This window comes from Brassica oleracea, chromosome C6 (genome assembly GCF_000695525.1).
Source record: "Brassica oleracea var. oleracea cultivar TO1000 chromosome C6, BOL, whole genome shotgun sequence".
NCBI classification, from domain to species: domain Eukaryota; kingdom Viridiplantae; phylum Streptophyta; class Magnoliopsida; order Brassicales; family Brassicaceae; genus Brassica; species Brassica oleracea.
In genome coordinates, this window is record NC_027753.1 from 28228935 (window position 1) to 28252245 (window position 23311).

General features: G+C 34.2%; 3 protein-coding genes and 1 long non-coding RNA gene across 9 annotated transcripts; 1 reads left to right on the forward strand and 3 right to left on the reverse strand.

Moving 5' to 3' along the window:
* The first annotated feature begins 3369 nt into the window (after positions 1–3369).
* On the forward strand, positions 3370–5702 carry LOC106300139 (nuclear transcription factor Y subunit A-3-like). 6 transcript variants are annotated; one of them, XM_013736225.1, is made up of 6 exons: positions 3370–3937; positions 4033–4289; positions 4439–4530; positions 4609–4683; positions 4775–4945; positions 5027–5702. In XM_013736225.1, the coding sequence occupies exons 2-6, from the start codon at positions 4067–4069 to the stop codon at positions 5414–5416; spliced, it is 951 nt and encodes a 316-aa protein (XP_013591679.1). In that variant the 5' UTR covers positions 3370–3937; positions 4033–4066; the 3' UTR covers positions 5417–5702. The 6 variants fall into 6 exon arrangements, with proteins under 6 accessions (XP_013591679.1, XP_013591678.1, XP_013591680.1 ...); XM_013736224.1 differs by having other exon boundaries at positions 3370–3619; XM_013736226.1 differs by having other exon boundaries at positions 3370–3564.
* A 655-nt stretch (positions 5703–6357) lies between these two features.
* LOC106300138 (solute carrier family 25 member 44) lies at positions 6358–8027 on the reverse strand. Its single transcript, XM_013736220.1, has one exon. It carries the CDS (start codon positions 7488–7490, stop codon positions 6459–6461), a length of 1032 nt encoding a protein of 343 aa, XP_013591674.1. The 5' UTR covers positions 7491–8027; the 3' UTR covers positions 6358–6458.
* Positions 8028–11261: 3234 nt separating this feature from the next.
* Positions 11262–13228, reverse strand: LOC106300137 (sickle tail protein-like). Its single transcript, XM_013736219.1, has one exon. The coding sequence runs from the start codon at positions 13087–13089 to the stop codon at positions 11485–11487; it is 1605 nt and encodes a 534-aa protein (XP_013591673.1). The 5' UTR covers positions 13090–13228; the 3' UTR covers positions 11262–11484.
* An 8721-nt stretch (positions 13229–21949) lies between these two features.
* On the reverse strand, positions 21950–22939 carry LOC106299458. Its single transcript, XR_001261779.1, has 4 exons — positions 22724–22939; positions 22422–22500; positions 22267–22335; positions 21950–22145 (listed from the first exon to the last, which is right to left on the reverse strand). It is a non-coding gene; the product is annotated as an uncharacterized LOC106299458 (long non-coding RNA).
* Between the last annotated feature and the right edge of the window lie 372 nt (positions 22940–23311).

Sequence of the window (23311 nt, forward strand, 5' to 3'; positions counted from 1 at the left end):
CTCAGGTGACGTGGTTGTGGTCGACCTGGTCCAAACTCAGGTGGTAGACGAAGTGTCTCAGCTTCAAACCGAGGATGACGCTTCGACGGCTTCGACCAATTTGTCCCGGTTTCGAATCAACGAAATCATTGAATCGGTAAGATCTTTTTTTAAAGTTCAATTTATTTATTTCTTGATTTTTATTTTATCGTACATGCTTGAGCACCTAGCAAATTCAAATCGATCGACTTTCACAATGGAACCGGCTTTCAAAGATGGCATATAATGATTAGCACGTCCGACGGGAATAAACTCATGAATCACAGAATCTGCAAATAATTTTATTCAATAAAGAATCATAAAATTAATTAAAAATAATTATATTAAATAAGTGTGATAAATCAAAGATTAACTTACTTTTTCATCAAGGAAGAGAACCGTGATTCCCATAAACTCACTGACTTTCTTGAAGTTCAGGGAATCCCAGAAGCAAGGAGGTTTGAGGCTATGCTCTGACTACTACGACCAAGACGGAGAGACTTGAATGTTGAGTAACAGACGCCTGGGACGCCGGTTTGAGGAACTGGAGAGGCAGAGAGAGACATGTTTTAGAAGATGGTTAAAACTAAGAGGAATCAATGAGTTTTGTGGAGATGCAGATTGGGTTCATCAAAGATGAGAATAATATATATAGGGTTTACAGAAGGGCTACAAATCAGGAACATTTATGATCAAGCGATTTAAGATGAGGAGATAAAGAGTTCACCGGTGAAAAATAGATTACGAACATACACACGGCGCAACTTTGTAACTCAGACTTGTCTGAGACAATGATGAAAAGAACTCTAACTCACGTTAAACGAAGATAATTTACAATATGGAAAAACTATAATTGTTGCTTTTTTCATATAACGTGATGAATCTCATTTAAAAATGAAACTCATAATACACTTGTACGCCCGACCCACAAAGAAAACCGAAGAAGCAAGGGTTTCCGACCTTCATAAATATATATTAGTTTCGGTCATTATTGTACAAAGTATCCTTTAATTTAGTGGTATAAATGTTGGTGTTTAAATCTCAATAACCCAGGTTCGAACCATAGCCTTGACACTTTTTCACACTTTTTAAAAATGGGGTCTATAAAACGCTGACGTGGCGCGCCGAAGAAAGAGCAAAAATTCAATCATTATAATATAGATTTTAAAAAACTTACACAAATATCTAAAATATTTTTATATAACCAAAGCTAACGTGGCCAAGATAGCTCATACTTTTTGGCTTCATTACCTGATTAGTGATTAGATTAATTTGTAAGACAGCATGCAGCCAAAAACTTAGTTGTAACCGAATATAAGATGGGGAAAGTTGATAATGCATTATTGCTAAAGTGATAAACAGAAAAAGAAAAATTACTATTCAGCTATGTAATATTTTTTTATGAAAAACAAACTCACCACAATAAAATTTAGAGTTTAAACTTATGATTTTTAAGTCTTTATGAAAACCTCGTGATCGAGTGGTAAATTTTTTTAAAAAATTTTACATTAATTTGAGGTTCAATTTCCAAAGATGTAATTTTACAGATTATATAATACTCCTACAAAATTTATAGAAATTTTAGAATGCTATAAATAGAGCTATTTGTTGTGGTCATATATATTGTAAAACAAAATACATATCGAAGATATCATATATATATGTAAAATCATCTATTAATCATGAAAATTTATTAACATTACGTATATATGTTTCAAATAATTTATTATTATTTATAATATATAAAAAAATTATATAGTTATGTTATCAAGTTAAAAAATCTTCTAAAGATAAATTCCAAATTTTAACCAGTACACAATTGGTTGTTTAAATTATTTAACATTATCATTTTAGTATTTTTCCAATTTTAAATTTTCTTTTTTAGGGAACTTAGGAATCTGAAAATAGTTGGCCAATTTCAATTTATAAAATTATCATTTAAAAAAGGTTAATATTATATTTTTTCAGGGTAAATGATTCTAGTAAGTAGGCAGAGAGCTAGAGAAGTCAACCGAAGGCTTGTACCGCGGGACATGGCCGTTTAAACCTGTGGCGGGGCGGGATTGGGCCTAGGATTTGTTATCCCGCAATGTTGTGGGCCTCGCGGGAAAGGGACTGTGCGGGATGGGCTTTTAGCGGGATGGCCCAAACGAAACCGCGGTTAACCCTAAAGTCCCGCAACTTCTTCTCTTCTCATTTCGTCTGCCACCTTTAGAACAAAGGAGAGAGAGAGAGAGAGAGAGAGAGAGAGACGAGTCGCCACCGACTGAAATGGAGCTCCAGCGACGGCGATAAGCTCCGGTACTCCTATCTCGGGTTCTAAACTTCACAGATCAAACATGCATGTCCGGAGATAAGTTCTTTCCTCAAACTCTCAGCGAACTCCCTTTCCACCGTAGACCAAGATCCATCTCCGGCGATGGTTTCTTCAGCGACGGTGACCGCATGCATGTCACAGGTAAAGAAAGATCTATGTAGTTACTGTATTTTTTTTTGTTTTTTGGAGTCTAACAGTTTTACTCGTTTTCAGGTGGGTAACATGGGTTCTCTGCTTCGATCCACCACCGGAGGTTATATTCTTCTTTGATCCACCGCCAGAGCTTCTATTTTTCTGGGATTCACCGCCGGAGCTCTTCCTTTGTTGTATGCATGGTCGTCTTCTTCACTTCATGAGCCGCTCACCGACAAATGCGATTTCCGAGGGTATGATTTGCTTCCCTTCTTACTGGCTGTACATGCATTTTCTAAATATTATGTCGATCATATTTATGTTGTTTGAGCTTGTCGTTTGTTGTTGGTAACTGATAAGTATAATGTTTTGTCTATGAAGTGTGAACTTTTATTAATTGTCTTAACGTAATTATTAGGTTGATGCTAAGTTATACATGCATTTATAATTTCAATAGAAAAAATTGACTTCAAGAACTTATATGAAATATAATAGACTCAAAGAACAATATATATATAGTGATTTTGAAGAATTTGAGGAGTAAATGCTTCATGTTTATTAATTATGTGAACTTGGTTGTGTAGGGGAAAAGCTTGCAGCATCAGGAAGTGTTCTGGAGCGGCCTGCAGTGTCAAGCATGATCGGATACACTACATTGACGTATGTCCTGCGGGACAGCCCGCGAAGAAGTGTGCATTTGGCGGTACGGGCTTGGGGTGACTTTTTGGAGACCGCAACCCGCGCGGACCTGATCCATCGTGACCCGCAAGAAGATGAATCCGCTGTGGTACGGGACAGGACGGGACGGATCAAACCGTTTGACATCTCTACGGAGAGCCTCCTTTATTCTGTGTTTTGGGTGAAGTGAAACAATTAAATGAATAATAAAAGCACTTAAAAGACAATAATAAACCAGAAGGAGAAGAAGAAGAAAGTGCCATGGCGATGGTGGTTTCCCAGTTAAGCTAAGAGAGATAGAAATCGACATAGACAAAGAATCAGAAGAAGGATCACACCAGTCCAACACGACACACACTCTCTGATTCACTTAGTTTCATTCAAAATTTCAAAGAGACAACAACAGTCCACTTTGTTCTGTAAGGACAGGGAGACATGCAAAACTAATCGTCGTTTCATCCAACTACTCAAAAGGTTGTCTCTCTTGTTCGAAACGCTTTTGGTGCTTTAATCTCTGTCAAAGTTTTCTCCTTTTCGTTGTATCTGTCTTGTGGCGTGTGCGATTGTTATGTTTAACCGATTTGGTAACCAAAAGTTTCTATCTGCAAGTCAACGCCTTTTTGCCTAAAGTGATGACAGGACACAAATCTTGGTCGGAAGATTTCTAATTTGAGCCAATCGTCACTGATCTCTGCATCCTTTAGCTTACCCAATATAGTACCATCGAATCAGAATTCGTTTAGACAAGACCAATTTAGAAACTTCCAGTCCCTCTTTTATTTCTATTTCTAGGTTTTCACCCGTTCTTCTTGATTTGAGCCCTTTAAATGTTTTGTGTAATTATCCTCTTCTTTATATAATTTATGAATCATGGTTGAACTGTGTAGGTACTCTTCTTGTGAGGACAGCTTGTTGGGCGTTATGCATCAGATGAATAAGAAAGATTCCACTTTGCCATACCTGAACACTAGCATCTCATGGGGTGGTGTGGATGCAAGACCTGAACATATGCAAACCACTAAGCAAATCAGTTTTCAGGATCTGGATTCACCTTCATCTCAGTCCACTTGTCAATCTTACACTGAAGTTGCAAGCAGTGGGGATGATAATCCTTCCATACAAATCTCGTTTTCAACAAAGTCAGGTCAGTTCTAAAGTATGGAGTTAGTTATAAAAAAAGAGAAGGTTGTGTGATATTCTATGTTATAGACTCTTGCTTGATGTTTTGACTTTCTTGATATGAGAATGCTGTTGTTTGTTATCATGTCTCTTATTTTTTAGATGTTTGTTTAGGATCTGAAGAAACTCAGCAGAAAGGATTTGCAACTCATCCTAACTCAGCCTCAATGACAGGAGTCCCAAGTATTCACTTTGCTCCTACGCAGGTATTTGTAAATCTTTTATTTTGTAATAATAGCAAACTTCTGATGGTGGACTGACATCTTATATCATACATGGTTCAGGCTAACTTCTCTTTTCACTATGCTGATCCACAGATTGGTGGTTTATTGGCTCCAACATATCTACCACATGCACCGGTTAGTAAAACTTTCCTTTCTTATACTTTCTTCTTCTGGTATCCTTGCATTTAGTTAGTGAGACCTTTAAGACTCTTAATCTCTGTTGCAGACATGCCATCCCCAAATGGTGGGTATGGTTCCTGGTCGAGTTCCACTACCAGTGGAGATCACAGAAACTGAGCCAGTTTTTGTCAATGCGAAGCAATACCACGCAATCATGAGGAGAAGAGAGCAACGTGCCAAGCTTGAGGCTCAAAACAAACTAATCAAAGCCAGGAAGGTATTTTGTATAAATGTTCACAAACAAATGAATCTCACTTACAACTGCTTTGCTCATCTCTGTTTTTCCTTATTGCAACAGCCTTATCTTCATGAATCACGACATGTTCATGCTCTCAAAAGGCCAAGAGGATCCGGTGGAAGATTCCTAAACACCAAACAACTTCTCCAAGAATCCGAACAAGCTGCTGCTAAAGAACAAGAACGTGACAAGCTGGTCCAACAGGGAAGCAAAAAGGCAAACATGTCTAGATTGGACGCTCATATGCTGCAGCACAACAAAGACCGTGGCTCAACCACTTCTGGCTCAGACATCACATCTGTTTCCGACGGTGCTGATATCTTCGGACACGCCGAGTTTCAGTTGTCAGGTTTTCCAACAACTCAGACTAACCGAGCTATGCTTGTTCATGGACAATCCAATGACATGCATGGAGGTGGGGACTTGCACCATTTCTCTATCCATATCTGAGACATTGGATCTTTGGTGCTGTTTCAATGTTTCCCACCAAAAGGGGAAGTCATCCTTGGCTACTACTACTAGTTCTTTTGCTTGTTGTTACTTGTTATTGTTTTCATGTATGTGTTATACATCACACGAACAACCAAAATCTTTACTTTGGAACCGACTCTTTCCTTATAAACTTGCAATTCCTCTGTGTGTTTTTCATGTTTTACTCTTTATGTGTGTGTCTATAAATGATCAAGTCTCCAGATTCTGTATCAAATGATAAATAAATAAAACAGATTTTGCTTCCAATGTATCTTGGATTTCTGAATATTTTTTAGTTTAGTTGACAATGTTTGAGAAACATTTAATGAAGAATCTAGACCATATTTATATGATTATATCTTATTCTGAATACACTTCATTTAATTAAGAAATGAGGTTGAAAGATTCTACTTTTGAGTCTCATTCATATGTCTGAGAAAATATCAACACACGAGATACTTGAAAATATTACATTTCTTGGACACGTTCAAAAATAAAAATATCAAAGCCGTCTCTACGTATTATTTCCTATTATTAAAGAAAGAATAAATTATCTTGATAAGGTAAGAAGAAACGTAAGACTCTGCTCCAAGATACGTTGACTTCTGTAAAAGATACACACTTGTGTCTCTTGAGCACTAACAATGAAAACAAATGACAGCATTTTTGAATCATACAAGTCACAATCAATCCTTGTAAATCACTTTCATAAGTGAATCATGAATTACTAATTGTAAACATATTATTGCCAAATCAAATCCTGTTGTGTGTCTTTAGTGATGTAAGAGCTTGCCAGTTGCCAAATGGAGTATTGAAGTCTCTCAGAAACCATTCTTTTATATTGCATTGATCATACACCGGTTTAATAGCGCGGTTTAGGTGAACCAAACCAAACCGAAGCTGAAATTTAAGCAAATAGAGGAAATGAACCTTTCTTTATTTAGAAACAACTGAATTTTAACACATTCATTACACATGACTGGAAACAAAAGAAAAGCAAGAACAACATCAAAGATTCTTATCACGATGATTTAGAGTAAAACCCGTCATGGTTCTTAGCCGAAAGCCGTTTCAAGAACTCGTAGGTAGTGATCATAGTTGTTGCAGACATTGACATTGAAGCACATCTTGGTCCCAATCCTCTATAACAAGCTGTCCATCCACCTTCCCTAACCAAGTTCCTCACTGTCTGTCCAATACTCGGTCCACGCTTCCCATTACTATCTTCCCCATCAAGAACCTGCAGTCTCGTCTTGATTGTGTCCAGCGGCATTGTAATCAAAGCAGAAACACTCCCAGCAACCGCAGCACTAACTCCCTGAACAGCCATTACCGTCTTGGAGTCTGGTTTAACCGTGTTCCCATTCTCTTCCCCTTTCTTACAGACATAACACCCAATCCCACCCCAAACCATACTCTGCGCAACAGAGTAAGAAGCCCACCAAACCGCGTTAGACGGTGCGTAAGTCAGAATCGATATCCCAAACCCTCTGTATAACCCTTTCACCCCATCAGCTCTAACAATCTTCCTAAACGCATCGAACCCATTAACATAATTACAAGCATTAACAAGACCACTGCTTCCTTGAACCATAAGCCTCTGGCTCACCACATCAACAGGAGTCCAAACAAGCTGAGCAGCCATCGCGGCCGTCAACCCACCAACCGCATTAGCAGCAGCAGAGGCCTTAGCCTCGGTGAAACCTAAGCTAAGAACAGCAGAGCCGACGTTGCTCTTGGTAACCTCTAAAGCCGTCATGTACAAGGCGCGAGCGGGGATGGTTCCCATCAGAGAAGTGCCGAATCCTCTGTATAATCCCTTTAAGCCTTCGTGTCTGACGAGAGTGAACGCGCCTTTGATACATGAGCCTTGAGGATGGCACACTTGTTGACGAGTTTTCATCAAAACGGCAGGGTAGAGAGCTCCTGATACCCCTGAGAACAAAGCTGCGCCTAGAACGAAGAACTTTGATTTGTCGAGCATCTCCCAGTTGATATCAGCCGGGATGTGAATCTCTTTAGCTGTTTCTTCCTCGGATGTGCCAAGATTCATCTTTGCCACCTTTATAATCCCAACTCAGAAAAAGACCAACAACAAAGAGAAAAAAAAAACAAGAACAAAAGCTTTTGTTTTTTTGTTTAGTGTTTGAGCTATTACAATCTATCTGTCTGTACAATCTTGAAAAAAAAAACAAACTTGGAAATTTCTATTTACAGGGTTAGAAAGACCAGAACTTTCTAAGAAGAGAAATAAAAGAGTTAATTAGATTCGCCGAGAAAGGAAAGATTTTTTCAGAAGTTAAGGATCAAACGAAGAGACGACGGCATTTTTTTACGCCTGTGGAACCATGTCTTGGATGCAAAACGATCACTGAGAAGACCATGTGGATCTAATGACATCTCTGAACGATTCCGAAACAGGATCGATAGATCGAGCTTGCCGAAGGAACGATCATCCCAGAAGATAATCTAAACTGTATTATTTTGCTGAAGATAGCTAACGAGAGATGAAAATGCGCAGCACCAATACGAGACGGATGAGACAAAACGAGAGAGTATTTGGGAGAAAGCACGAAAGTGCGACCTTTTACAGTTTATACTGTTATCTAGGGAGCGAGAGACTAGGGTTCCGCCTTTTTTTTTTTTTATTCTGTTAACAAACCAAATTGAGATTCCGGTATAGCTATTACCTAGTGTAAACCGGTTTGTTTAACCGATTTCTTTTTCTAACAAGATGTCATGTATGATTTTCCCAAAGTTTATCTGTTTGTAGACATGACAAAAAAAAAACTTGGAAATTACTAGGAATGTGTACAGTGTACTTAATCAAGGATTTGGAAGAGTGTACACTAATAATAAAATATTATATTATTTAAGTAGAAATTTATAAAAAATGCTAGAAAGTTTAGTGTTTTGAATATGTGGTTTAGAAATTTATTATTGCTACTATTTTAAAGGGAAAATCGCATAAAAAACGTTAAAAGTGTCACTTATTAACACTTTAAACCTTGATTTTTTTTCACTAACACTTTTAACCTTTAAAATGACATTTGTATCATAAAAAATCTGTAAGTAAAAATTGATATATTGAATAGGTGAAAAAGTGATCCGTCAGTTTATTTTGTCAAAAAATGTATTTAACTAATAAAATAAACAAAAAAATTAAATAAAAATCAGAAAATTAAATTAAAATTGAAAAATATAATAAAAACTCAGGAATTAAATAAAAATTCAGAAAAATTTAAAAAAATAGAAAATTAATTAAATATCATACAATTAAAAATTAATTAAAAATTCAAAAAATAAATGAAATCAAATTAAAATACAGAAAAAAAATTCATAAATTTCATAAAAAAATTTAAAATTTAAAAGTTCAATTTTTTTTTTTTCCATTTTCAACTATGACGTCATAAACTATCATTGGATATATGCCAAAAATCGTCATTGTTAATGGTTATGTGATAAACCATCATCATCACTAGTGATATATTATTATTGAATTTTTAGTTATTTTTTATTTTTGTTTAATGTTAAATATTTATTTAATTTTGTGAAATTTTCATTTCATTTTCTGATTTTTTTGGGTTTTCTGATTTTTTATTAAAATTTTCGATTTTTATTTAATTTTCTGAATTTTTATTTATTTTTTTGTTTACTTTATTAATTAATTAATGATTTTTGAAAAAAAAAACTAGCTCATCATTTTTTTACCTGTTTAGCAGGTTAGTTTTTTACTTTGGAGTTTTTTTATGATATAAATGTCACTTTGAAGGTTAAAAGTGTTAGTGAAAAAACTTTAATATTTAAAATGTTAGTAAGTGACACTTTCAAAGTTTTTTATGCGATTTTTCCCTATTTTAAATGTAGTGTTTTGAAAAAAAAATTGGTTTTAAATTGTTTTGGTGAAACGTTTAGTTAAAAGTATAAGAATCCAAATTACATGTTCTTAAAAGTTCCAAACATTTTGAATTAAATAATAACAATTTGCTTAAGATTCAAAATCATCTTAAATTTATTAAAATTTAAATATTTTCAAACCTTGCACCCCACTAGGTTTGGATTCAGGAGCTGTATATGAGATTCTATTTTTTCTTATATAAAATTTGTTAATGCAACTTGGAACACTTTTTTACTACTTTAATTTAATTATTTTGATCAGTAGTTTTTAAGGAAGTAAGGACAATCTACATCCACTCAAATGCTGGCAGGTCACACGTGCCAATCACGACTTAGGATAAAGAAGAAAAACGAAATTGAGAAATAGTTCGACTGCAAAATGGAATAACACTTTGAAGAGGATCAAACAGCAGAGATGCAGACAAAATACAAAAAAGTAATCGAACTGAACGGCTAAGATCTTTCCATCGGAAGAGAGAAAGTGGATCCGTGTTTTGTGATATGGATAAGTTGACGTGGTGTCCATCCATATCCTTGGGACGTTGGGAGTAGTAGTTTGGAAGAAAATTAAGGAGTAGAAGTCAGTATGTGTAAGAGCTGAGGCACGTGCTCTTTCAGACAAATCACGTGACCTCTTGTGCACGATTCTTTTCCACAGTTCCACCATTTGTCAAACCTTTTATATCTTCTATACATAAATAGTATCTTTTTTTCCAGATATATCATTTCATAAAGATGCTAACTGTCATGAACAGTGGTGGTCCTGAAACAAGAAACCACAAAACATACCAGCAGAAATAATTTTTCTCTATAAGTGACATTAATTGAAAACATAAACTTAACATTGTGTCACATTTATACATTAATCATTTCTTTTCATCAGATTTTAGATGCTTAAAGCGAGTGGAAACAAAAGTTATAGACTGATGTGCAATGATGATTGATGATTCCAAAGAGTACATTAGAATAGTAATAGGCTGGGGCAACTATGGTTCGATCCATTATCCTAACAATGTTGATTGGTATATGGAGTAAATCCATCGTTATTTTTAAGCCCACCACAATAATCCTATTCGTAAGTTTCACTCTTGTTTGTTCAAAATATTCTCGATGTGTCGGATCAATCTTAACAAGTCCACAAAGATAGCCTTATAAGAAAATGAAGTAAAAAGTACGTAAAATCTAAAATTCACAAAGAACTGGGATATTTTTAACGTTTCTCCACTAATGCTACCAGAGGTTGCATATTTAAGGCATGTGTTGATATCTCTTATGTGAAACGTTTTCTTCTATATATCTGAAACTGGCATCATAAACAGCGTATGTGTTTGCTACCGCTGCATCACAATGGGTGTTATGTTCAAACAGATTAAACAAAGTTATATTTCGGCACTATTGTTTTGTTAAGTATTGGCTTTTCTGGACTTGTGAAATTAAAGGACTAAGTAAGGATCGCTAAATTCTTAACATTCAGTTGAGCTTACTTGAACATTTTATCAAAAACTTAACGAGAACATAAGAAAACGGAAGTAATAAAAGAAACTTAACTAATAAAAAGGGTTGCATTGTATCACAAGTAAGAAACACCATACAGCTAGAGAAGAGCCTTCTACTCGTAATAGTTGAAGGTAGTCTTCTAACCTGATTGTATCACAAAGTTCAAAGGTACTCTTCTTACATGATTGTATCACAACCAAACAGCTACAGAAACTGTAATAAGTTAAAAACACCAAATAGCTAGAAAACACCTCTGATCGCCACAACAACATCAGAAGCTGCTTCTTCTTTAGTGGCAGATTTCTTGTTAGACTCGTACGTGAAGGAAATGACTAATGAGAATAGCGATTGTGTGGTTTTGAGCGGCAAAAACCCTAGGCTAATGCTGAAGGTGTATGTATATAGTATATACTAAGTTTAATGAAACAAATAACATAAATATTTTTCACAACGAACATAAAGACTTTTTGGTAAGCCATATGATGGGCTAAAATTGTATACACCACAAAGCTACGTATACGAAAATAAATTAAAGCAAGAAAGAAAAGCAGCAGAACAAAGTACTCACCAAAAAGGAATCCGACGTTTAGAAAGAAAACACAAATACAAAAATAATTAACGTCTATACGCTTGGGCCTAGGCCTATAACACGTTTAAGATTCGGATTCATCCCGACCGGGTTCGGGTCCTAAATTGGATCTCCCTCTTTTCACAGAGTTCATCTTCTCCAACTTAAGTCCAGCTCTGAATCTCGAGATGAAATCATCCGCTTTGGTGTCTACATCAGGACTCGGACAGAACATGCTCCCAACAGGCTTACCGGACTGAGCTACGTCCTGATCATCCTCAGGTTCGTCTGAGCTTATGCTGATGTTGCTAGCCATCCTCACGTAATCTCCACGCTTCACGAACTTCCACGCTGGCATTTTGAACGGCGGAGGAGGCGGCGGCGGAGGGATCGGCATTAACGGCGATTCGCTTCCGGTGAATCGTGTTACTTCAGCTGGCGGATTGGATTCCATCGGAGCTCTGCGAATGTTCGACGTTGATGCGCGTGGTTGGAAGTTCCGATGAGGTGGTGGCGGCGGAGGAGGCGGTGGATTTGAGTAAGTTTTCTTGCTTTTACCTTTTTTAGAGGAGAAGAGTCCCTGGAAGAAAGGTGGTGGAGGTGGCGGCGGCGGAGGATGTGGCGGTGAATGTGGTGGCATTGAATAGTCAAATTGAGAATCGGAGCCGAAGAGTAAATCAAGACCATCGATGCTCTGTTGCCGCTGCTTCTTCTTCTTTCTCCGTAGCGAAACAAGAAAATCCTTGGTTGCTCCGCCTTTCTTCTTCTCTTGTTTACTGCTGCTCTTCTGATACACAGTCGTCGGAGGCCGAGGCGTCGCCGCCACAAAATCAGCTCTCTCCTCCTTCTCTTCCTTTGGAGGAACATCTTGGTACACTCTCTTTGTCCTCCTCTTCGCTGGCTTAGATGGAGGAGACGGCGGAGGTGACGGCGGAGCAGAAGGTGGAGGCGCCGGATTAGAAGACGCAGATATCTCTTCTACAACTTCAGCCGTCGCCGTCTCAACGACCTCAACTTTCTCAGTAACAGAACCATCGTTATGGAGCTTCCCTCCATCGCCGCCGGCGTCTGCTGGATCTTGATTCTGATAGATCGGATCTGATGCTTCGTAACGGCATTCACTGACACGTGTATCGTCGTAAAATCTCCACCGTTCATCGGTTTCAAATTCCCGGTTCCTTAGATCTGGATACGAGCTAACACTCCGTAACCTACTAAACCTCTTGTACACCGTCTGATCCTGAAACTGATCTCCGCCGCGATCATCGATCCAATAACGCGGCGTGGCACGACCTCGATTGACGGTCGACGGCGAGCTCGAGTACTTGTCGAAACCGTATCCGTTGATGGCGTCATTGTTTTTAGTAACTTCTTCCTTGTTGTGATTGCTTTCGTCATTACCGGTGTTGCGGCTGAGGAAGCCGCAGATGACGGCGAAGAGGACGAGGACGAAGTTGAGATAGTCCCAGCTTTTACGGACAAGGTGTGGTCGGAGAAACTGAGAAACAGAGGTAAAGAAAGGAGGGATGATGAAGAAGACTATGAGGATTGCAGCTACTCCGGCGAAGAATGATTGGATTGCGACGGTGGTTGCGCGGTTGCCGAGACTAGAGGTACGGCGGAAGTAAGTGTTATTGCCGCGGGATTGAAGCCAGAACGGCGTAGACGCGCCTCCATCTTCTTCTTCCATACGCTTCTTGTTTTTTAATGTTTTTTTTTTTGAGTTTAGGATTTAGAAAGAGAACTTTTTGTTGAGAGTGGTTGGCTTTCGATGATGCTTTTTATGCTTTGCTTCCTCTGTTGAGATTTTTTTATACGCTTGAGGAGTTGAGTTTGGTCATATTATATGTAATTTCTTTGTTCTTTCTTTCTGGATTACTACTTTACTTTACAGTTCACACCTTCCTTATTAGAAAATGTAATTTCTTGGAGTATTAAGTAAAAGACATGTTACTCACAAGATAGTGTTGCTCGAAAATACTCATAAGATAGTTTATAAGAATAATTATGTGTCAGATTCTGCATTTCATATATCTTTTATACATGTGTCAGATTCTGCATTTAGCTAATTTATTATGAAGGGGGTATAAAATGTATAATGTTCAAACTAGTACTTAACTGCACACTTTTTACCAAGTCATCTACTTACCCATGAAAATTTTCAGCTGAAATTATGAATTATATTCCCTATTATTTTTAATAATAGAGAATGTATATTGTTCTTTTCAGTGTTTTTTTTTTGGGGTCAATTTCTTTTCAGTGTTTAACATGTGAATCCACGAGAGTTTGGTGATATATTAGATAATAAGCTGAAAAACGGTGATATTTGCTTGTGAAAGATGGAAATGGAATGACAAAGACGCTACAGCTGGATTACATGAAGCAAATACATATTGGTACGCCACAATTGTTCAACGGACTCTTATGTCTAGCATGTTAATACACGTTTTCTATATGAAAACATAAGGCGTAATTAGCCTGTTAATTCCTAATTTTGAATAACAAACAATAGTGCTCATATTTATATTATTCAAGATTTGATTAATAAATGGGATCCCATTAATAAATAGTATTTGGGTCAAAGAGGGAGAGAGCCCTGCTGTCGATGGCTTTGGCAGTAGGTCATACAGTCGAATGTAATATTAATATTAATATTATTATTATTACTAGGGGCATTGCCTCTGCGCGCAAGCGCGGAGTTGTGGACAGAGTTTTTGTTTCATCTCAATATTTACTAGGGTTATTTTAGTTGTGAATTTTGCGTTTTGAGTTGTTTTTCAAGTTTTTTTTATTCTTATAGGGTTAGAGTTATGATGATGAACTGTGTATGCAGTGTTCTCCACTTATGAATGACTAAATTGTGTTAGTAATGTGATTGATATAGTTCATGTTGTTGTTTGTTGTGTCACTGAGACTTATTGTTTGTTTGTCTTTTTAATTTGTTTTTTTTACTGTTGAGAGTACATAAATTATATTAAAGTTGTTGTTATATTAAAGTTGTTGAGAGTACCTTTTGTTTCTGGATATTTTTTTTTCAGTTTAGTTGTGTAAGTTGTGTGTATTAAGTAATAATTTTTATTATCCTTATTATGTTTGTTATATGTTTTTATTTTATTTTTAAACTTGTTGCTCTTACCGGACATTTAAAACAAATACATGAAGACTTGTATAAATAACTATAAAATGAGTGATAGTTCTGAGTATTTGGGTTTTAATGTGTTTTAAAAGAATTTATGTATTTCTCATAAGAAGACAATAGCATTGGCCTGTTGACATTGAGCATGTAAGCTTTTTTATAAGACAAGAGGAGTGAACAGGTGGAGCTCTTGTTGCCGCCTTTGTGTCTGTCGGGATTGTCTCTTGTATCTCCTGTTGTGACTGTGTTTGTTTATCTTTTATTTGATGGGTAATATGTAAACAAAAATCATTGTTAGTTGTATTTATCAGAGTTCATAACTTACTCTATTTTTTTGTTTAGGTAATTTCACTGATCTTGGTTGTCTTCTTCGTCTTCTTTGTTGCGAAAGTATGGTTTTTGTTTTATTAACTCTGCGTCGTAATGCATAAAAATCTCACCTTTGTGATTCTTGACTCTTGGTTCTCAATTCTTGTTTGGTTTTTCTCATCAAAGTTTGGATTTTTCTTTCTTTCTTAATCTTTATGTACAAGAACAAGTGTCATTGCATTATTATAGAGAAAACTCTTTGTAGCCTTTCATATAAGGCATCCAACTTTCTGTTTACTCGGACCCGAGTTTCCCGTTTTCTTAAATGGTTGCAGATGAACTCGATAAATGCAGACATAGAAAGACGTATCTGAGGGAGTAGGCTCGTTGTACAGATGGCATTTTAGAGTTTTGGCACCAAAACCAAACCAATCATGACTCTAAGAAACCAAACCAAGAAAGGCGATGAAGACAGAGCATTGTAGTGTTCATGGACGAAACAACCGGATAGAGGAATAAATACTTGGATATTTAACATATATCTCTTGAACACTACTAATTTAAAAATGTAATATGTCACACGAATAAGTATATATATCTACAAGATGAATACTTACCCATTTGATATATATTTAATCAGATTTGTCACCGTATATCCGGTACTATTAATCACTTAATATATAAAATTTACAAAAAAAAAAAAAAATCATTGCTATATTATTGTGAACTTCTTTGGAATACATTTTATTAAAATGTATCCAGATAAAGTATAAAAAAATTGACAAATAATTTAGAGAATTATCGAATCTTATAAATATATCCGGTTACAAAGTAACTTATCCTGTTATGATTAAGTGTTTACATACTTAACATACTTAACACCTATGATATTTGGGTTTAGGGATGTAAGGGTTTAGGGTATAGTGATTAATAATTTTGATGTTGGTTTTACAATTATCTATTTATATTTAGTATGTATGAATAGTGTATACTGTTTTGTAGTAGGTGTGATGAACTTTAACCCAATGGTTAAGGGGTGTTTATAATTTATGTTTAATTGTTTAAATACTTTAACAGAGTTTAAACCTATGATATTTGGGTTTAGGGATGTTAGGGGTTTAAGGTATAGTGATTACTAATTTTGATGTTGTAGTTTATACTGTTTTGATGACAATGTTCTCTAACTTAATATCATGGTTAAGTTAATCATAAACCTAAGGGTTAACCCTAATTAAATTCTATGGTTAGCTCTAAATCCTAGGGTTAACTCTAAGCCCTAGGATTAACACTGAGACCTAGGGTTAACACTGAGATCCCAGGGTTTAGGGTTTAGAGTTTAGGGTTTAGAGTCTTAGGGTTTATTGTTAACTCTGGGGTTTAGGATTTAGTGTTTAGGGTTTAGCTTCTCTTTTCTTTTTCAAAAGGTTTACCTTATAGCGTTAACAACTTCAATTTTTTTTTTGGTCAATTAATATTATTTTTGATTTTTTTTTGTACAATAACCATTTTCTAGCTATCAACATGAAAAATCAAATCATCTATCTAAAATGCAATTATTACCGGTTTCATTTGAAGCTAACACATTTGAAATGCTTATATATGATTTATCCATTTTTTTAAATAATAATGTTTATATATGTGTGACTAAACTATTTGTATTAAATTGTTGAATATCGAAATATTTTTTTTCTTTATTTGGTTGTTTTTCTAGCTCTTTAAATAGTAATGCTTATATATGATTGAATATCCAGCTATTTGTGTTAAATTGTTGAATATCCAGATATTTGTTTCTTTTTCGGTTGTTTCTTCCATGAGGACGGCTGCAAAAAGTAACTTCTTTCTTCCTCATCCTAGCACACAAAGCTAGATCTAAAACAAGTTGAAAAGACACTTATGTAAGCAGTACAAAAACAACATCAAACAAACCGAAAAATAAATCAGACTCCACCACGAGCAATGAATGCTTTTGCAAGTTGATCTCTTGTAGCTTTGGGTTTTCAATCATGTTTGGAATCACGCTAATTTCTTCCACGCTCATGTTTTTTAATTATTGAGAATTTTAAGTTTTTAGTTTTCAGTTTTCATTTTCAACTATAAAAAATATTACTATATAGTTTTAATTTTTACCGGATTACTTGGTTTTTATCCGGATAAAGTATGAAACCTATTTCACATGTTCTAATAATTTAGTCAACCACATATAACCGGTCATAAATTAAAAAACCGGATACAATGCATTTTCTTGTTTTTTTTTGAACGGGTGGCAATATCGTAATTTACTTATCATCTTCCTTAGATCTTTTTTTTTTTTCTGCAACTCCATGGCCACCGATGCATATTTTCATCATATTCCATTGATTTTTTACATTATCCTCTTCGTTTTATAGTTAAATGAGTAGATCTACCATATTCTTACAATTTTAGTCATTCAAAACCAAACACAAAATGGTGAACCCGATTTTTTACATTATGAAAAACTAGTATTTTCAGTTTAAACCTATGTTGTAATCGTAGCAGTGCAAGTTCTTGTGGCGAATATCCATCCATATGTTTATATCACTAATGGGACATTGCGTATAATGATGTGTGGCTCTGATTGTCTTCAAATGTCTAAATTCACAATTCCCTTTCTCTGAAACGTTTGCCCAATTGTCAATATAATTTTTGATAAAATAATTCAATTTTATATTACTCTAGACAATATCCTGACAAGTATCTGAAAAATGATTATGTCATACTCCCATACCCGGTTGCAGGTACTTCTTCGGCGTGTCTATTTTTTTGTATAGGATTAGTTTTGTATTTTTCCAACCATGCGCAACATGATTCGCAAATTAATAAAAAAATTGCACGATCACCTAATTTCTTCCAACATTTTGTATATTGAGCTAATTAACCCTTGAATGAAATATGAAAATCAAAAATAGATAATTTATAGTTATCCATATTAGAAATATGGGGTAAGAATACCATAGTGTATAAATTGGAAATATTATAACAACACTAAAAACTTTGTAGACACTTGAGTTGGACTCGAGTTTTGAAATTAAGCAAAGCAGATTAATCTTGTTTGACTCAAGTTCTTCTGCTAATTCTTTCACTAAATAAATAAAGTATTTTTTAGTACTGTAGAAAATTGATTTTTACATCTCTGACTACTTCTTTAATACATCTTTGAGTGATGATTTAATTTTGAATTCATTTTTGAAAGCTACAAAGTTCAATATTCTTGTCATTATAAGAGAATCAAAATTGTTAATACCCATTTAGTGATGTATGCTGCACACATTAGCTTTATTGACTAAATAAAAAGCTAGTTTCATGTCACTCATAACACACAAAAATAAACAGCAATCTCTTACATATCTAATCTATTAATTTAAAGTCCTATTTTTATCTATTGTTGCAAGTTGTCATTTAAATTTCGGAGCTTTTCAAAATTGTTGCAATACACGCTACTTATATAAAATGCAACCGAACTATTTAAACTAAACCAGGGTTGTCACATAAAACTAAACCAATGTCTTTATATTAAACGTAACTTCGGTTATCTACTAATATAAGAACAATACGAAGTTACAACTATTTTATTAAAGTAGAAATACCTTTAGAAATTGTTTGGGAACATGGATAACAATATAAAAAGAAATATAATGTTGTTTGGAAACTTGAATTGCAGTATATTAAAAAAAAGTTATGAACTTATGTTATTAAGAAAAATTTGAAATCTATTATATTATGAGAAACTGCAAATCTGGGCCAACTTTAAAATATACGAAAATAACTCAATCTAATTATCTAAAAATATATTTTGTTTAAAATAATCATAAAACAAAATTTAAATTTATATATATATTTCAAATCAAAATATTAATTTAAAATTGATTTATATCAAAAATTGATTCAAAAATATACATATATGCAAAAATTGATTTTTACTAAAATATTTTCTAATAAGCATTATAAAAAATATTTTAAATATATATAAGAAAAATACAATAGAAATACTAATTTGAAACACCAATTTAAATTATGGTTTTTATATTTCACATTAAGTTTTAAATATATAATATATATTATTATATATATGATGGTACATATAAAATACTATTAATGATATGATTATTTATATGATGGTACTTATAAAATACGATTAATTATATTATACTTATAAGAAAAACAAAATAATATTTAATACAAAATAACATTTAACAACAAATATATATTTATATATAAGATAAATTAAACACCCAAATCTAGTTTTTTGTATTGTGTTCGAGAATATAACACATTTCTATGTTCGACCGGTTTCGGTTCTCAATTTAATTGACTGACCGAATATATTAGCAGTTGTATCATGTAATTTTTGAATGTGTCAAACTGACACAGTATATATGTTTAAAGAATTAAGGAGAATGTTTTTATGGGCTTTCTGCAAATATGACTCAAAACTTGAAGTCAAACACGAAACTAACCCATATTTCTTTTTGGAATTTTGACTTGCCTCTTCCACCCCAAAGTTTAAATTATTCACGAAAATGCCATCATTATTATTTTTATTTTTTTGAAAATGCATATTTTACTCTATCACTCTCATCTTACTCAAGTATTCACAATATTGTCATTGCTATCAATACGCCAACCACCATGAACAACCAATTTTAAGCTCTTAATGCACTTAAAAATCGATTTACACTCTTTCTTTATTAATTCTTATAAACCAAAAACAACATCTCTTTACTTTCTCTCCATATTCATCCAAAAAAAAAACCCAAGATTTTGATTCTAAAATTTTTATGGTTCATGGAGCCATTGAAGCTTACGATTCTTGGTGGGTCACTTTTGTTTGAGATTCTGGGTGCTTGGAGAAGACTTTTGTGTGCTAAACAAGTTATCTCACTAGTTGAAACTATGAAATTAGTTTTTTTTTTTTCAGATCTGTTCGTCCAGACGACTTAGAAGTCGTCTGGCTGTAGACGACTTACATTGAAGTCTTCTGGTCAATGCAGAGGTTAATTTTGCAATTGACTTTTAAGTGTGTTTTTCTAGACGACTTACATGGAAGTCGTCCATCTTTGTTTGTCAAAAAAGAAATCGAGACGACTTTCATGTAAGTCGTTCAGTAGAAAATTAAAAAATCAATATTTTGTTATACCTAGACGACTTCCAAGTAAGTTGTCTCAGGTTAGTTTTGCAATTGGAAAATAAAACAAAAAAAATTATTTTTGTCTAGACGACTTACACGGAAGTCGTCCGTCCGATGACTTACATGGAAGTCGTCCAAGATAATCAAGGTTTGACCAGAATCTCAGAATAAAATCATGGACGACTTCCGTGTAAGTCGTCTAGAAAAAAATAATTTTTTTTTGTTTTATTTTTCAATTGCAAAACTAACCTGAGACGACTTACATGGAAGTCGTCTAGGTATAACAAAATATTGATTTTTTAATCTTGTACTGGACGACTTACATGTAAGCCGTCCAGGAGAAGTCAAATTTCTGACACAATCCGGTCAAATGTAAAACTAACTCATTTTCCCTAGACGACTTACATGGAAGTCGTCTCAAATCTTTTTTTAACAAACAAAGATGGACGACTTTGTCTAGGTTTAAAATCAATTGCAAAACTAACTTAAATGGACGACTTCCTAGAAGTCTACCAGACGACCTCCATGAAAGTCATCTGCGTCAATGTTTAATAAACTTTCATTTTCTCTAAAACTATAAAGACTTTTTAGTTTTTTTTTGTTAATTCATGTATATTAGTCAATATTGGGGCTACTGAATTAAATTTATAATTTAAATGGTGATATTTATAAAGTTACCAACATTCATTCTTAGTAAGATTCTAGCTAATTAAGAAGACTTCTGTGGAAGTCTTGTACGTTAGTTTTTGTAAATTTGTTAAGTAACTTTAAGATCGACCTCCATGAAAGTCATCTGCGTCAATGTTTAATAAACTTTCATTTTCTCTAAAACTATAAAGACTTTTTAGTTTTTTTTTGTTAATTCATGTATATTAGTCAATATTGGGGCTACTGAATTAAATTTATAATTTAAATGGTGATATTTATAAAGTTACCAACATTCATTCTTAGTAAGATTCTAGCTAATTAAGAAGACTTCTGTGGAAGTCTTGTACGTTAGTTTTTGTAAATTTGTTAAGTAACTTTAAGATATGTTTATTTAATTTTCAAAAGTGTTAAGTAACTTCAAGAATATCAAGTAACATGGTTTAATGTGTCTTCTCAGATCATAAGATATACTTTTTACTTATGCATCTAATGAAAGTGTTCTAGCTTTGAACTTATGTAATGTTTTATCTTTTGTGAATTTGACTAAGTTTTCTTTAGAATTCTTCTCCCTTAGTTGTAATAAATTTGATTAATTTTTTTGTGTTATTGTGTTTTGTTATTAAAGTTGTATTAATAACTTCAATTATGTCAAGTAATTTTGGCAAGATAATGTCGTAGAAAATGAACATATTTACCAAACTTTTTCATTATTATCTCTTCAAATTTACAAAAAAAATCACAACTAAAGGAGTACACATGCAAATCACAAAATAGACCACAAACACAACTATTATAGATCATTCCTCTACAAAGAAAAGCTTAGACTCCACTTGATATGGAAGAAGACCCGCCAGAAGACTTCCTGGAAGTCGTCTGGAAGTTCTAGCGCATTATATTTTAGCAGACTTCCGAGAAGACTTCCCATAGGTCTTCCAAAGTCTGATCTAGATCTGAAAAATATGTATATCAAACCAAGATCTGTAAAACCTAAATATCATATAAAAAAACGTTCAAATGCCTTAAAAACAGAGAAAATGAGTGGAAAATTAGATAGACATACTTTTATAGAACACACAAAGTACATATCCAAGTGGAAGATGAGAACCATCTGATTAAAACCTGCAACAAAAAAAAATAGATTAGTGAGAAAGACATGAGACAAAAATGAAAAATTCGTATAAAGTTTAGTCTTTTCAAGTCAAAGAGATCAGAGTGGGTTTGGAGAGTTTTAATTTGAGAAAAAAAGTATGAATTTTATGCAACAGGAGGTTACCAAATGAAGAAAAATCAACATAAAAACTTACCAAAACGCTCAGATCTATTATGAAAGAGAGACATGGGAGAAGACTCCGTCATAAAACTTCCTGGAAGTCGTCTGGAAGTCTTCTAGCCCAGAAGTCTTCCAGATCTGAAAAACCTGCAACAATCCCACAAGCGATAATGATCCAACCACATACATCGTAAGTGAAGCCATTGTTCTTCTTCTTTTATTCTTCTTCTTACCGCCCTGCAAAACCAAAAGACCAACCCACCAAAGTATGAGAGATTCTGCTTACCTCTTCAACAACTCGCTACTAGAAATAATTTGTATGAAACAAGCACACCCAAGAACAAAGGAGATGACTTACGCTAGCATTTGAGGAAGCTTCGGGACCTCCTCCTCCACCACCTCCACCTAGTGATTGCTGCATCAGCATCTACAACAAGATCAATTCATTATATATTTTTATGTAAGCAAAAAGAGAAAGGATGTGGACAATAATCTGTAAGAAGAAGCTGATACCATCTAACATCAGCTTCGCCTCAGGAATAGGCTGGAACTGAGCAAGTTCAAGCAATGCTCCACCCCACTGCAGAAAATTCTGCACAACAAAAGAATCAAAGAAACCTATAATTAATCAATCAAGTAGCCAAACTACTGCAGGATCGTATTCAAACATAGTGATTCAGTATCAATACAGAACACCCATCACACATAGAATAAATAGAGAGAGAGTCAACAAACAATCAAGTACACGATCTCCATACAACTATCGAGAACTATAAATAAGGAGGAGACAAGAATCAAGATGACCCTTAACGTACTGAGCCTCACAAGCTTTGCGAGCGTGCTCGAACATCACAAGCTTTTCAAAGTCGGCGGCAGAGAATTCCATCGTGAGATGTGGTGGGAGGGGATAGAAAGAAAGTAAAGTTAGGGTTGGTTTTCTTGTGTGAATTATTACAAGAGCACCACGAAACGAAACCAAAGACCTTCGATTGTAAATAGCCGTGGCCCCCGCCCATATATCGCTGAGGCGGAGACAACGAGTCTTGACAATGTTTTCATGTTTTAGGGCTAGAATATCTGATTTGGGAATTATTTTAATGTTTTCATTTAATTTTAATTAGTTTAACTATTTATATATAATTTAATATTTATAATTAGATTGTTAATTGTATTTCTGAAGGACACTATTGGCATTTTTTTAAATTATTAACCTAAAGAGACAATTGTAGGTTATTGTTTTTTTAGGCTAAAAAAACAATTTTTCCCAATTTTTTAAACAATGATAACTATCAAAACAAATATAGAAAAGAGATACACCAATAAGGATCCAATGTAAACTAACACACATCTATCTTGCGTGTGTATGATGATATGTCATGGATTTTAACCATAATTTATATATA

What these genes read in the sequence shown, in the direction of transcription:
- LOC106300139 (XM_013736221.1), top strand. Translation starts at nt 4,016, where the DNA reads ATGGTTGAACTGTGTAGGTACTCTTCTTGTGAGGACAGCTTGTTGGGC. An exon ending in CATATCTACCACATGCACCG is followed by an intron (nt 4,684 to 4,774) that starts GTTAGTAAAACT and finishes TCTCTGTTGCAG; the next exon opens with ACATGCCATCCCCAAATGGT. An exon ending in AACTAATCAAAGCCAGGAAG is followed by an intron (nt 4,946 to 5,026) that starts GTATTTTGTATA and finishes TTATTGCAACAG; the next exon opens with CCTTATCTTCATGAATCACG.
- LOC106300138 (XM_013736220.1), bottom strand. Translation starts at nt 7,490, where the DNA reads ATGAATCTTGGCACATCCGAGGAAGAAACAGCTAAAGAGATTCACATC.
- LOC106300137 (XM_013736219.1), bottom strand. Translation starts at nt 13,089, where the DNA reads ATGGAAGAAGAAGATGGAGGCGCGTCTACGCCGTTCTGGCTTCAATCC.